General features: G+C 53.4%; 1 protein-coding gene and 1 non-coding gene across 6 annotated transcripts; one reads left to right on the plus strand and one right to left on the minus strand.

The window, feature by feature from the left end:
• Positions 1 to 899: 899 nt before the first annotated feature.
• On the minus strand, positions 900 to 11791 carry CALML4 (calmodulin like 4). 5 transcript variants are annotated; one of them, XM_036305826.1, is made up of 6 exons: positions 11428 to 11791; positions 10374 to 10482; positions 10239 to 10269; positions 6524 to 6629; positions 4756 to 4944; positions 1024 to 1161 (listed from the first exon to the last, which is right to left on the minus strand). In XM_036305826.1, the coding sequence occupies exons 3-6, from the start codon at positions 10239 to 10241 to the stop codon at positions 1064 to 1066; spliced, it is 396 nt and encodes a 131-aa protein (XP_036161719.1). In that variant the 5' UTR covers positions 10242 to 10269; positions 10374 to 10482; positions 11428 to 11791; the 3' UTR covers positions 1024 to 1063. The 5 variants fall into 5 exon arrangements, with proteins under 5 accessions (XP_036161728.1, XP_036161695.1, XP_036161719.1 ...); XM_036305819.1 differs by lacking the exon at positions 11428 to 11791 and adding an exon at positions 10892 to 11271; XM_036305835.1 differs by lacking the exon at positions 11428 to 11791 and having other exon boundaries at positions 900 to 1161; positions 6524 to 6664; positions 10239 to 10320; positions 10396 to 10506.
• On the plus strand, positions 1828 to 1934 carry LOC118661152. Its single transcript, XR_004969166.1, has one exon. It is a non-coding gene; the product is annotated as a U6 spliceosomal RNA (small nuclear RNA).
• Positions 11792 to 15171: the final 3380 nt, after the last annotated feature.

Below are 15171 nucleotides of genomic sequence, written 5' to 3' on the forward strand. Positions count from 1 at the left end.
AAAGAAAGGGCTTTCCCAGTTCTTCGAGGCCTGGGTCACATTGGTTTCCTCTGGTGCGGGCTGTGAAGTCAGATCCCTCTGCCCACTGTTTACCTGAGGCTGCCTTGTTTTACCCTGTTCCCATCCTGTATGCTGTGTTTATGAATGAATGTGAGTGGTGTCACTGTGTTGAGATGGGAATGAGAATTTGTAAGTGGCCCTGTGGTGCTGCAAGAAATGTTGCCATAGTTTTTGTTTGTTTTAGATCTGCTTGTTGCTATTTCTCAGCTAGCACTGGCTTTGTCTTAGAAATGTGGAAGAGGGTTCCAGCACCCAAATATAGAATGCAGCCTCTTGGGTGATTGCCCTTCTTTGCAGAAGCACTACCATGGAAACTCAGGAGGGCACAGAGCTCTACAGTTTGCAAAGACATTTTCAAGTCATTAACTCAGACCATCCTCAGCAGGCTCCACGAGGTAAGAACTAGGAATCTGCTTGGCTGGCGTGACTCAGTGGTTGAGCATCGACCTATGAATCAGGAGGTCACGATTCAATTCCTGGTCAGGGCACATGCCCGGGGTTGTGGGCTTGATCCCCAGTAGGGGATGTGCAGGAGGCAGCCGATCAATGATTCTCGCTCATCATTGATGTTTCTATCTCTCCCTCCCTCCCTCTTCTTTCCTCTCTGAAATCAATAAAAATATATTAAAAAGGAAAAAAAGGAATCTAACGTTAGAGACGATCCTGAGGCTCTGAGCCGTGAAATGATTGGCCCAAAGTCAGACAGCTGGGAAATGGCAGAGTCAGGACTGGAACCCAGGCCCATCTCCAAACCAGAGGCTCTTTCCAAGCTGTAAAGGGCAAGACTAATGGCAGTTATTAAAATTAATAAAAATCTTTTATTAAGGACGTGCTAATACCATGGCCAAAATCATTTATTTTCATTGATACGTTATCCTCTGCTACAGTCAGGGAGCGTCATGCCGCTGTGCTGTCTCCCTGGAGTGAAAGGAATGCTTTTCTTTGTAAAAATTCATCTGTCTGGTTTTCAGGCCCAGGGGGTGCTCTCTTGCATTCTCTCCATTCAGTAGTCCGGCACAGGAATGGCGATCTTCTGGATAAATTCATCATACTTCACTTTGCCATTTGGTTCAATATTTGCTTCTCTGAAGAGATCATCCACTGCAATAAATCACATTAAATTTTCAGTTCAGCTTTACTGCTATGTTACAGGACAAAGTTCTTGGGGGTTGGGGCTCCCCGGAGGTTTTCCCTGAGTGTCCAGTTGACTATTCACATAGACCCAGAAATCAGACAGCGAACAGACCAGGACAAACTCCGTCCGCCTCCTCCCACTTGAAGACCACTGATACAACTCAGTTCATCGGATTTCACTGAAGCCGAGCCACCTTATGTTCTTTGTTTGTTTTGAAAGAAAACGCCCTATATTTCTTGTACCTATATTTCCAGAAATCTTTGGCATAGGTTTTCCCAGCTGATCAGGCCCCCTTGGCAGCTCCATCCTGGGCCACCGTGGCCCAGGCTTTGGCCTGTCCTGGCCAGCCTGCCTTCCCTTCCAAGATGGCATGCCCCACCCCAAGAGAGGACTTGGTGACAAGTGGTGTCTGCCACCATCACCTCTTTTTTTAAAAGTGTGTGTTTTGGGGAAAGGGACAGCATGAGAGAAGATAAATTCAACTGTGTCTAAAGCTGAAAGGGCACAAAACCGCCATTGCTCTCTATGACGCTGCTCCAAAAATATCACTTCATTTACTTGTTTCTTCTGGTTCTGGATTCCTTGCTCAACATACTAGCTTGTCCCAGATCTCGGCAAGAAGGACCATTTCAGTGCTCGCTTTGGCAGCACATATACTAAAATTGGAACAATACAGAGAAGATTAGCACGGCCCCTGTGCAAGGATGACATGCAAATTCGTGAAGCGTTCCATATTTTTTTTAAAAGGCCATTTCAGCTTATATGTCTCCACAGAGGCCTCTCAGAGCCAATCTACCATTGGCTCTTTGTAAAAATACTAACCCAACTGTCTCACTGCCCTGTGTCAGCTTCCTCAGCCCTAGACATCCCGCCATGTCATTCTGGACAGTTAGGAAACACCCTGTGATTCTCTGCTTAGCAGCCCCCTCTAAGGTGTAATTACTGTGCTCCGGCCGGAGCCGCCCGTGGTGCCGAGTGTTTTTAGAATGTGAAGCACATTAAGTTATCTTCATGGTTCAAACCATCCCAGCGGACAGGTCCAACACCAGCTCAGAGCCAGCCACTGAGCATCCTCCTGTCCAGAGAAGGGGCCACAGCTGATAGCCAGGTGCTGGGCTGCCTGCTGGGTGGCATGCCATTCGCTGTGAACCCAGAAAGGACCAGGATGCTGGCGCCAGCCTGTCCCAGGCCTTAAAAAGGAGACCTCCCTGACAGCCTCAGCTGCTCCAGGATGCTTCTTGGTATAATTGATTTTCTTTCAATCTCCCAGAGTTAAAGATTCCTACTACTGGTATCATTTTTCCTGTCTCCCTCAGCCAAAGGTAGGGAAATTGGTCTCAGCTTGTGGGGAGCACATTGCCATTTTCTTTGAAATGTTTCTTGACTGGTTAATCGAATGAGAAACGTGTACGCGTTTGAGGCCCAGCGTATTACTTTAGACAGAGATCGTGAACCCTAAGAGTGAAGGCCCGGCTGGCCCACTCTGCTACACTCCACCTGGACATAAAAGGCCGAGCCGAGTCCGAGCCTGAGAGGGAGGGCGAGCCCATGTTTCCCCCACTCGCGTTCGAACAGCCACAATGAAAGACGGGTTGGGACAGCGCCAGCCTGAAGGAGTCTGCCTTCTGTAGCGCTATGTTTAAATGCTGTGTGCTGAGCCTTTGTGCCTGCAGATAAAATCTAAGCAGCCCGCTTTATAGAATGTTAGCTCTTGGGAGGACCTGAGGGATTGTCTATTGTAACCTCATTTCCCAACAAGGAAACTGAGGAGGGTGAGCGAGGTTAAGAAACCTGTTGGGAGCCTGGCCAGTGTGGTTCAGAGGTTGAGGTTTGACCTATGAACCAGAGATCATGGTTCGAGTCCTGGTCAGGGCACATGCCTGGATTGCAGGCTCGATCCCCAGTGGGGGGCATGCCAGAGGCAGCGATCAATTATTCTCTCTCATCATTGATGTTTCCCTCTCTCTCTCTCCCTCTCCCTCTCCCTCTCCCTTCCTCTCCAAAATCAATAAAAACATTTTTTTTTTTTAAAAAAAGAAAGAAACCTGTTGAGGTCCTCCAGGATGAGGAGGAGCCAGGATTCAAATCTAATTCCAACCACAACCTTGCAACCCTCCTAGTTTGTTGTGATTTAACCAAAGGCCCACATTATTGAGGCCTATTTCCTCCGCCCACTGTGTCCCAGCAGCATGAGCAGAAACCCCAGCCGCTGGTGTGGACTCTGGGTGGTGACTCTAAATGGCAGCTGTGGCCAGACCCAGGGGCTAGCGGGCAGGCAGGAAGAGCACTGGCAAATGGCCCAGCATTGGGGTCGCCCTTAACCACATGCGAAGGGCTTTCCCAGAAGACCCGGGCCCCTTGTCCTGCTCTGAGGCAGGAAGGCACGCTGGGCTGCTGGAAGGTCCGAGCCAAAGGCCTCTCGTGGGGTCCTGTGACCAGCAGTCCCAGCAAAGGCCCCCGCGGACACCCCTCAGGAAGAGCTGTTAGAGCTGGTGGCGTCCTGAGGAGAGGGAACAAAGCAGCATCTCAGGCCCGGCCAGCGTGGCTCAGTGGTTGAGCATCAACCTATGAACCAGGAGGTTACAGTTCAATTCCCAGTCAGGGCACAGGCCTGGGTTGCGGGCTTGATCCCCAGTGTGGGGTGTGCAAGAGGCAGCCAATCAATGATTCTCTCTCTTCTTTCTTTCTTTCTTTCTTTCTTTCTTTCTTTCTTTCTTCTTCTTTCTTCTTTCTTCCTTCCTTCCTTCCTTCCTTCCTTCCTTCTCTCTCTCTCTCTCTCTCTCTCTCTCTCTCTCTCTCTCTCTCTTTTTTCAAATATATTTTTATTGATTTCAGAGAGGAAGGGAGAAGGAGAGAGAGAGAGGAATCGAACCTAGGATCTTTCAGTCCGCAGACACTCTAATCCACTGAGCCAAACCATCTGGGGCCATCATTGATGTTTCTATCTCTCTCTCTCCCTTCCTCTCTCTAAAATCAATAAAAAAAATATTAAAAAAAAAGTTTTAAAGTAGCATCTGAGTTTGGACACCTGGCAAGAGCAGCAACTTCAGAAAACAGCTGTGCGAAAGAAAAGCCTGAGATGAGCAGAGGGGGGGGAGGGGGGGAGGGGGGGAGGGGGGGAGGGGGGGGAGGGGGGGGGGGGGGGGGGGGGGGGGAGTGTCTGTGCCCTACGTGCAACTCCCAGCTCTGCTACCACAAGCCACTCAGTCACCTGTGTCTTTGTCAGTACGAGGGTCACTAGTGTTCCCAGGGGTGTCATAGCTCTAAATAAAGACCCACAGTGAAAGCTTCCATTCAGGGTGAGGCCCAAGTAGCTCTCACCTCGGTTTCCCCAGGCCAGCTCTTGGCCCTGTTAGATTTCTCCCGTTACCCCAGGTCCCCTAGCTCTTCCTTGGGCTCCAGGCCAGCGCTCACCCTTCTTGCCATCTCGTCGCAGCCGCCTGGGGCATGCATGACATGCAGTGTCCGCACCATCCTGGTGCCACGGATCGGGCTTTGGTGTCCTCCCCCCAACTCCCAATCCTCTCCTGCTGCAGGGAAAGAGGGAACCAGGCCGTTACCTTCCTTGTGGGTGAGCTTCTCCCCCAGTTTCATGAGCTTTGACCGCAGCTCCGATGCCATGATGTAGCCTTTCTTCTCCTTGTCCGCCATCAACATGGCCAAGAGAATCTCCTTCTTTGGGTCCTCTTGTTTTATTTGCATGTGCATAATGGTCAGGAAAGTGGAGAAATCCAGCTCTCCATTTCTGTCTAGGAGCAGGGAGGAAAAGGCTCGCCACCTGCCTCCGGCCCCAGCCCTCCTGGCCGGCTCCAGGGCCACTGGACCCAGGAAGAGCCCTGTGGTGGCGGTGGTGGCGGTGGTGGCGGTGAGGAGGATACAGGCCCTCTCCTGAGGTCCCACCTCGGATATGCCCCCGTGACTCCTCCCAACATTCCTCGGGGCCTGTGGGTATCATCTGCCCATTGTGCCCACCAAGGAGACGGGAGTTCTGAGGGGGCAGTGCCTCCCAGAGCAGTGGCAGGACCAGGACGGAGCCCACCTCCTCTGCTCCCTTCCGGGTGCTGCTCTGGTGCCCTGAACTGGAGGGCATTCATCTATGTCCACCCCCTTCAGCAGCCACCACTGCACACCCACAGAGATGGACAGGTGACCCCACCGGGGCCTCAAGCCCAGTCCCCCCCGGGCTGGCTGCTTGCCTTTCCCCTCACTGCAACCACCCCAGCTCCCCAGCCCAGGCCCCTCCTCTGAGCATGTGTGGGGGCCTGGGCCCTGGCCTGGCCGGGGTAAAACTGCAGGAAATTGGAACTTCCCCTGACCACAGCTTCCTGTTTGGAGACAGTAACCAAAGGAAAACGCCACCCCCGGGCGGTGGAAACGGACCGCAGTCACTGAGCGCCCGTCACTGGGCTCTCGGCCCCCAGAGGCCGTCCTGGCCCAGCCTGGCCACCCAGCGCTGCTGCAGTCACGCTCTGATGGGACCTTGGGGCAACCCCAGCAGGTGGTGGGGACCCACCTGAGAGATGAGGAAACAGGTTCAGGTGGCTCCGGATCAAGTGATCTTTCCAGGCCACGCCCTTTCTCTGGGCCAGTCTTTCCTTCCTGAGTGTCCAGCTACCAAGGCAAACAGCCACCCCAGCCTCTGACACCCTCTTGTTTCTTAAAAAATAACAAACCCAACTTGTTTGCATCTGGTTATAAAAGTCCTATATGCTCCCCTTGTAAAAAAATACAGGACACAACAATAAAGGGAATGAAAATCATCCGTAATCCCAGCGCCTAGAGAACCCCTTGGCAATGTTCTGGCCGGGTTTCCGTCCACCTTCTTCCTCCCGGTGCTGCATAGAAGGTGGGTCTGCAATCAGAAGAATTGGCTCCAACTCTGTTTCTACCATTGGCCCGAGCACGTGGGCAAGGCCCCCAGGGCTCCGAACCCTGGTATTTGCCTGTGAAACAGCGCCTTCTCCATGGGTGGGTTGTGCTGAGCACATGACATGGACACAGAAATAAAACTGTTCCGGGGAAGTGACTTGGGGGTCACTGTTACGCTTCCTGCGGAGTTTGGAACCTTGGCGGAAAGCTTTCGTCCCAGGCCGCTCCGTGAGCTGAGGGTTCAAGGAACCCGAGTGATGCACGGCACACCTGGCCAAATGCCTCCACAGCTCCCGGCTGGAGACCGCTGCTACCGCCGGCATGTCTGACCTCTGACCTGTTCTCACATCCACCATCTGTACCCACGGTGGGCTCTTCCCGAGGACCACAGCTGCAGGGCTCCAGGCCCACCCACCAGCCTGGCCCACTTCTTCCCCAGCCCCGGCCCAGCCCACTCACCTATCTTATGAGTCTGCAGGTGCCGCTGCACCTCCCCTGGTGTCGGGCTGGCCCCCAGGCACCTCATCACCACCATGAGGTCCGTGGCTTTTATCTTCCCCCGCTGCTGCTTGTCATACAGGGAGAAGCATTCCTTGTACTCTGTGCACAGCCAGGAGGGGGAGTCAGGAGCACTCCTTCACCGCCCCCCCCCCTCTCCACACACACACCCTCTCTTCCCTCCTCCCCTTTCTTTTCCCTCCCCCTCCCTGTGTCCACTCCCTCTGTCCCCCTTCCCATCACAAGTAAAAATACAGGACTGCCAAGTTCAATTGAACTTCCAATGAATAATGAACACATTTTTAGTATAAGTACGTACCAAATTTTTGCACGGGATACACTTATACTAAAAAAGTATATGTTGCCTGGCTGGTGTGGTTCAGTGGTTGAGCATCAACCCTTAAACCAAGAGGTCACTGGTTCCATTCCTGGTCAGGGCACATGCCTGGGTTGTGGGCTCGATCCTCAGTAGGGGGCCTGCAGGAGGCAGCTGATTGATGTTCTTTCTCATCTATGTTTCTACCTCTCTATCCTTCTCCTTTCCTCTTTCTTTAAAATAAATAAAAACATATCTATATGAGTGTCTTAAAAATAAATAAATAAAAAAGTATTTGTTGTTTCTCTGGCCTTAAATTTAACTGAGTGTCCTGTATTTTATCTGGCAATTCTGTCCCCTCCCTCTCTCCTTCCTCCTGCTCCCTTCCCCTCCTTTCCGACCCCCTTTCTCTTCCCTCCCTTCCCCTTCCTCTGCTCCCCCTTTTCTCCCTCCCACACCTGACTCAAACCACTGGGAAGCTGTCCTGCCCTGTAGGGCCAGTCCAGGGAGACAAGGAGCCCACAGCAGGGCATCCAGACACCCTGGGGACCTTTGCAAAGACAACTCATGTGGGAAAGTGGACCAACAATGCCCCTGGGTTACTGAGCCGACCAGAAAGCCCCCCTGGGAAGTCCTGGCCACAGTGGCTCTCACATGGGGCGACAATTATTACAATTATGGGCACTTCTGAGTCCACTACTCCAGATCCCACCTCCAGGCTCAACTCTCAAGCTGCCCTCTGACCCCAGCCCTGGCCCTGCTCCGAGAGACTTGGGGGGAGGGGCCCAGGATGTTTTCTCAGCTCTGACTAAACCCGCTGGCAGCTCTCTTCCAACCCTTCCTCCCTTATGGAGACGAAATGGCCTCAGGAGCTAAGGCGTCTGTTGCCCAGTCTCACAGCCCAGCGGAGCAGGGCCCCACCTGCCTCTCTGTCCCCAGCTCCCAGCTCTGGAGGAACAGCCCTGGACCCTCCCACAGAGATTCTGACTCCAGAACTGCTGGTGGGACTGCCATCGGTGGGGCCTCTGCCTGGGGGGTGGGGGTGGGGGTGGGGACTCTGACTTGACAAGTGAGGTGCATGCCAGTGATGCAACTCTTCCCAATGAATGTGCTATTATTCAATCTGATGAGAGATCTACTATTAAACTGGTTCTTACCCTGTACAAATTACACTCATTAAACTCAAACCTCTTTCAAATCTTCAGCACTACTGATTGCAATAGGGTCATCTTTTAAGGTGTTTTTTTTTTTCCTCCACAAATGCAGGGGTTGGAACATTATTTGATCTTACATGATTTAATAACTAGAGGCCCAGTGCATGAATCTGTGCACTGGTAGGGTCCCTGGGCCTGGCTGGCGATCGATGCCTATCTAGGGGCCGGCTGGCCAGGGGGAGGGACCCTGGGAGGTTGGCCTTCTGGCCCCCCCCCCCCGCCCCTGATCGGGGCCTGGGGGAGGGGCCATGGGAGGTTGGCTGTGGGAACGCACTGACCACCAGGGGGCAGCTCCTGCCTTGAGCGTCTGCCCCCTGGTGGTCAGTGCACGTCATAGTGACTGGTCAACTGGTTGTTCCCATTATTTGGTCATTCAGTCTTAATGGTTGCTTAGGCTTTTATATATATACTAGAGGCCCGATGCACGAAATTTGTGCAAGAGTAGGCCTTCCTTCCCCCTGCTGCCAGTACCGGCTTCCCTCTGGCACCCGGGACCCAGGCTTCCCTCGCAGCCCTGGCTTCATCCGGAAGGACCTCTGGTCTAATTAGCATATTATGCTTTTATTATTATAGATAGATGGCTGATTTTAACAACAGAAAAAGAAAGTTCACAAAATTTCTAAAGCGCATGCTGACTAGAGCAAGCTGGCCCCAGCACAGGTCTGGGTGCCACCCAGGCTGCACCAGGCCCCGTGTCAGGTGCATGACTGACATTATCCTCTCTGTCGCTCACAGCAGCCTGGTGTGGCGTCATTATCCCCACTTCACAGATGAGAAAACTGAGGCTCAGAGGTGGTAGGAGCCCAGGCCTCCAAGGTTCCTGTTCTTCCCACTGCAGCAGGCTACCTCTGTCCCGTCTGTCATTCATTCATTAAACATTAGTGGCCACTTTCTTGGTGTCAGACACTGGGATACAAAGGGAAGTTTGCCTTTCCTTCTGGAACTTCAGAGGCCCCCGAGGGAGGGTCAGCGAGCCTCAGAACCAGAGGTGGGTGGGGGACGTAGGCTGAGCGAGACTCCACTCAGTCTTGCCTTGAGACCTGGGCATGAGAGGCCCTGCCCTGGACCTTGTGTTTTAGAACTCCTTGATCTGGCCCTCTTCTTGGGGTGAGACTGTGAGGAGGTCTATGGGGAGGTGCCCACCTGGAGCCTACAACCCATTTACCCACCCACTCGTCCTTCTAGACCAGTGATGGCGAACCTATGACACGCGTGTCAGAGGTGACACGCGAACTCATTTTTTTGGTTGATTTTTCTTTGTTAAATGGCATTTAAGTATATAAAATAAATATCAAAAATGTAAGTCTTTGTTTTACTATGGTTGCAAAGATCAAAAAATTTCTATATGTGACACGGCACCAGAGTTAAGTTAGGGTTTTTCAAAATGCTGACATGCCGAGCTCAAAAGGTTCGCCATCACTGCTCTAGACCAAGCTCTGGGCACTCAGAACTCTGGAATCCCTACCCAGCTAACCCCGAGCCCACCCAGGGCCCGCAGACCCAACCTGAGCTATGCGGGGCCTCCCTGAGCTAGGTCTGGGCCCTGAGCTCTGTGTAACCCAGCTCGTCCCTTGGCCTTGTGGAAACGGAAGCCTGCTTGCGGACTCAGGGGATGCAGTGCTCCACACCCCAAAACCAGGCTTGATGTCAGGTAGAGGGACCTCAGAGACCACCTAGGCCGACCTCCCACCTTATGGGTGGGGAGACTGAGGCCCAGAGAGAAGGGTGCTGGGTGGGAGTGCAGACCTGGGCTCTTTGCTCTGCCTCGGCCAAGTACAAAGCCCTCCTCTTGTTGGGCTCTCCGCCCTGCCCGTTAGTTGTGTTTCTCTCTCCGGCCCCTCTCCCTCCCTCCCCCCTTGTAACGCACACGGACAGACATTGCACCAACCTTTCCACCTGTGAGCCTACCCCACCTCCACCCAGCACACGGACAGACATAGCACCAACCTTTCCACCTGTGAGCCTACCCCGCCTCCACCCAGCAGGGCCTCCTGGCAGCAGCGCTTCTTGCCTGTGGGTGGGCCCACATCCCCCCCCCCCACACACACACACCTTTTTCCCACCAACACAAACTGAGCAGAGCAAATTGCTTAATGAGACCCATATTTCGCTGTGAGTTGCTAATTAAAGAGCAAACCCAACCTACCATTAATTTGGTCCTGGGAAAGAAACTTGGCCTGCAGCAGACAGAGGAAACAGTCAGGAGGGCTCCGTGAACTCCCCCCCACCTCCCCCTCCCCCCTCCCCCCAAGCCCGGCAGGTGACACAGAGCCTAGCTTACCATCTCGGGGCCTCCGCTGCACCCCTGAGCTCCCTGCTCCCAGGACTGCTTTCTTGGTTTCCTTCCTCCCGGCTTCGAGTCCTAAGTCCGCCAAGCTGGGTGGAGGCCCCTGTAATAAATCCGCGGCTGCCATGGAGACCAGGCCCAGCGCCAGGGGTCGGATTCCCGCTTCCCCGCACAGCTGATGCCCAGCAAGGCCTGGGCAGAGCAGCAGGTTGGGTTTTGAGAAAACAGGGCTGCAGAAGGGCTCCCAGGGCTCGGTCCTGCCCCGGGAAGCTGAAGCTCTGGACAAACGTTCCTTCCTGGGAGCCCTCCCTGGACACGGAGAAGGGGTCAGTGACACACAAAGAGTGGGGCCGGGATGGGGTGTCCTGGGCCCTGCCCTGGGCCGGTCTGGGTGGGGGTGTCTGTTCTTTCTCTCCTGGGACTAAGCAGGGAGCTGGCAGGTGCGGGTGCTGAGCGCACTGTCTTATCTAAGAGTCATCACAAGCCAGCTTGCAGGCGGGGAGGAGACCCACCTCGATGGCACGGCCCAGCGATGGCCGCTGCCACTGTCCCAGCTTGGAGCAGGGACACAGGCTTCGGGGCCTCAGGTTGGATTCGGTTCCCCGCGTGCCCTTTGCTGCGTGGGCTTGGCCTGTCACTGCACTGCTCTGTGCCTGTTTCCTGGACGGGCCTCACATAGGACTGTGTACAACCCAATGGCGCGGCAGAGGCCCTTCTCCTCGTGCCGGTTTCCCAGCTGGGGCGTCCGGGCCCCACGGCGGGCTTCCCGGGGCTCAGCGGGAGGCCTCTTAGGTGACTTCCCCGGCCAGGAAGCTCCTCCTTTTCTTCCTTTCCCTTCTCTCCCCTCCGCAGCCCCCACTCCTTCCGGCAGAAGCTGCTGACTCCCCATTTCCTCAGTGGTTTGTGCTCCCCCTACACACACACACACACACACACACACACACACACACACGCACACATATGCATGCACGCACGCACACACTGAGGAAGTGAGGGCAGTGTGGGGCGGCCCCTGCAGCTGCTGAGCTGGGCACAGCTGGGTTCTCACCTCCCGGCTCCTTGTCCGCAGCTGGTGGCTGCCCTGTCTGTGGGCTCCAACTCCAGGGTCCGCGCACTTTGCCAGGCCCTGCAGGTACCGCCGCAGGGGCTGTGCGGTACAGGGGTCCTGGCCGGGGTGAGTGGGTCCCAGCGACGCTGCGCGTGCCCAGAGGAAAGGGAATCTGGCTAATCAGCCCAAGCACATGGATGCGCGGGGCCCTCCTTTCTGACCACCTCCATGCGGAAGGTTCTCTTTCACCCAAAACTGTGGGTGGAGTCACCTCTTCGCACCTGTTTCTAGTCCTAGGTTCAGCTGGGGGATTCTGACTCCTTCCTGTTAGGGCTGAGAAGAGGAGGTGGTCAGGGTGCAGGAGGCAGAGAGGGGGAACTTCTCACTAACAGCTATGTGGGGGGAGAGGGGAAGGACAGCCAGGTGGGGCCCGGGAAGGGCAGGGGGTAGGGCTGAGCCTTGTGGGGAAGCTGGAGGGGCCAGGCCAAGCGCATGCTGAGTCGCCCTGCGTTTGGGAAGGGGCTGGTGGGAGGAGACAGGCATTTCCTGTGTGCAAGTCAGTGTGTGCTGGGCTCAGGGCCGTGTGCGAAGGGTCCCCACTGGCGTGCCCTTGCCAACTCCTCCCTTGGGTTTTTATGCGTCTCCAAGGCGTGTCTCTCATGTGATGGAAACCCCTGCACCAGGGTGGTGGCTGCATGAGGGTTCACTATGCAAAAGTCCATCCGGCTGCCTGCTGTCCCGTTGTGTGTATGCCACACTTCAACTCAACAGGGAAAAACAGAACCCCCTCCGTACCACCGAGGGCGGGGGGCTGAGATGTTCACCTGAAGGGCCCCCCCACCAGGTTTCTGATTCAGCAGGTGGAGTGGGGCGAGAATTTGCAGTTATCTTGATGCTGCCAGTTGGGACCACACTTTGAGAATCACTGGCCTAGTTTTCCAGTGGAGTGAGGCCAGGTGGCAACTAGGAAGTATGTCTAGCCCAGCGGGAGTGGCTCAGTGGTTGAGCGTTGACCTATGAGCCAGGAGGTCACAGTTCAATTCCCAGTCAGGGCACAAGCCCCAGTTGCGGGCTCGATCCCCAGTAGGAGTGTGCAGGAGGCAGCCAATCAATGATTCTCTTTTATCATTGATGTTTCTATCTCTGTCTCCCTTTCCTCTCTGAAATCAGGAAAAAAACATTTTTTTAAAGTTTTTTTTTTTATTTTTTTTTTTTTTTTTTATATTTTTTATTTATTATTTTTTTAGAGGAAGAGAGAGAGATAGAGAGTTAGAAACATCGATGAGAGAGAAACATCGATCAGCTGCCTCCTGCACATCTCCCACTGGGGATATGCCCGCAACCCAGGTACATGCCCTTGACCGGAATCGAACCCGGGACCTCTCAGTCCGCAGGCCGACGCTCTATCCACTGAGCCAAACCGGTTTCGGCTAAAGTGTTTCTAGGGAAACATTTCCAGTGACGTGCCCAGAGAGCTCTATCAAAAGGAACATAGCCCTAGCTGGTTTGGCTCAGTGGACAGTGTCAGCCTGTGGACTGAAGGGTCCTGGGTTCGATTCTGGTCAAGGGCCCATGCTTGGGTTGTGGGCCGAGTCCCCAGTAGGGGAACCAATCAATGGTTCTCTCTCATCATTGATGTTTCTCTCGCTCTCTCTCTCTGAAATCAATAAATATATATATATTTAAAAGGGACATTAAATCTCTAAGCCTCTAATAATTTGCTGGGATTTCTTTTTCATTCTAAATATGTTGACTCTTGAACAACATGGGCTTGAACTGCATAGGTCTACTGCCTATGTGGATTTTTTTCAGTAAATACTGTAAACGTATTTCCCCTTATTTTTCTTTTCTTTTTTTAAAATATATTTTTATTGATTTCAGAGAGGAAGGAGAGGGAGAGACAGAAGTATCAATGATGAGAATCATTGATTGGCTGCTTCCTGCACACCCCCCATTGGGGATCGAGCCCACAACCTGGCATGTGCCCTCATACTGACAAAGACACAGGTGATTGAGTGGCTTGCGGTAGCAGAGCTGGGAGTTGCACGTAGATCACAGACACTCCCCCTCTACTTCCCCCACCCTCCCCCACCTCCCCACCCTCTGCCCATGTGAGGCTTTTCTTTCGCACAGCTGTTTTCTGAAGTTGCTGCTATTGCCAGGTGTGCAAACTGAGATACTACTTAAAAAAAATTTTTTTTTAATATTTTTTTTTATTGATTTCTGAGAGAGGAAGAGAGAGGGAGAGAAAGACAGAAACATCAATGATGGCCCCAGATGGTTTGGCTCAGTGGTTAGAGTGTCTGCGGACTGAAAGGTCCTAGGCTCGATTCCTCTCTCTCTCCTCCCTTCCTCTCTGAAATCAGTAAAAATTTATTTTAAAAAAGATGAGAATCATTGATTGGCTGCCTCCTGCATGCCCCACACTGGGGATCAAGCCCACAACCCAGGCATGTGCCCTGACCGGGAATTGAACTGTGACCTCCTGGTTCATAGGTCGATGCTCAACCACTGAGCCACGCTGGCCGGGCCTTTTGCTTTTCTTAATAACATTTTCTTTTCTCTAGCTTTGCTTTATTAATAAAAAATATGTACTAAGCAACTATGTTGTCAGTTGGGCTTCTGGTCAACAGTAAGCTATTAGAATAGTCAGCCTTCCACACCTGTGGATTTTTAGTCACAGATTGAAACAGTTTGGCCCTGGCTGGGCAGCTCAGTTGGTTGAAGCATCGTCCCATACACCAAAAAGGCGGTGGGTTGGATTCCTGGTCAGGGCACATAACCAGACTGAGGGTTTGATCCCAGGAGGCAACTGATCAATGTTTCTCTTTCCCTCCCTTCCTCTCGCTCTAAAAAAAAAAAGTTTGCCAACATATTAAAAACAAAAAAAGAAAAACACTGGATCCATGGATATGAAATCCAAGAATATAAAGGACCAGCTGTAGCTAAGTTTTGGGGGAGTCAGAAGTTATATGCAGAATTTTGACTCTGCAGGAGGTCAGTATCCCTAACCCCCATGCTGCTCAAGGGTCAACTGTATTCACTTCCATCCCTAGTTTTTTGTTCCTTTTTACTGTTTTCTTATTAAGGGCCCTTCAAATTGTACACGCTTCAGGCCCCACGCAACCAGGCCTGTGCCTGATCAGATGTCTATTAAGTCCCCAGGGTTTGGAGGGGCAGTGTCCTCCAGATAGGGAAGGAATTAAATGAGGCTGCGGGCAGGTGGGGGCACCAGGGCTTAAAGGTGCAGTCTCCTGCCCAGCGCCCCTCCTGTTGAATGATAACAGCCCAGAAGTTCCGGACGACCGCCTGGGGGAAGAGGCCGAGACCTTTGATGATCAAGAGCTGAGGCCGGAGAGATCAGTGATTGGCCCAAGGCTGAGCACTGACCTCCAACAGACCAAACAGACCAGCTCCCTCCTTTGCCCGGAAGAGCACCTTCTCTGCTCCAGCCTCTGGACCAGGCTGGCAGCACAGCTGGGAGGCTCCTCATACCATCTCTGACGGCAGGTGTCGAGATGCCCTATCCTGGCCCCCGAACCCCCATTCTCCTGTGAAGAGGGCTGGGACTGACCTAGGCCCTTCTCACCGTCACCTCTCCCCAACCCAGGGATCCTACAAAGTGGCACTGAGGGCCAGTGGCAGCACCTGCTCCTGGCCAGATGGGGCTGAGTGGGCCCTTGGGGTCTGCCCAGTGCTCGTGCCTGGGCCCCAGACCAGCCACTCTCTCCTTTGCTCTAGGAC

This window comes from Myotis myotis, unplaced genomic scaffold (genome assembly GCF_014108235.1).
Source record: "Myotis myotis isolate mMyoMyo1 unplaced genomic scaffold, mMyoMyo1.p scaffold_m19_p_1, whole genome shotgun sequence".
NCBI classification, from domain to species: domain Eukaryota; kingdom Metazoa; phylum Chordata; class Mammalia; order Chiroptera; family Vespertilionidae; genus Myotis; species Myotis myotis.

Excerpts from the sequence above, each read along its gene's own strand:
- CALML4 (XM_036305835.1), bottom strand. The coding sequence starts at position 10,506 with ATGGCAGCCGCGGATTTATTACAGGGGCCTCCACCCAGCTTGGCGGAC. Across the intron at positions 6,665-10,238 it reads TTCCCAGGACCAAATTAATG|AGTACAAGGAATGCTTCTCC; the intron begins GTAGGTTGGGTT and ends GGCTGTGCACAG. Across the intron at positions 4,945-6,523 it reads CCTGCAGACTCATAAGATAG|ACAGAAATGGAGAGCTGGAT; the intron begins GTGAGTGGGCTG and ends CCCTGCTCCTAG.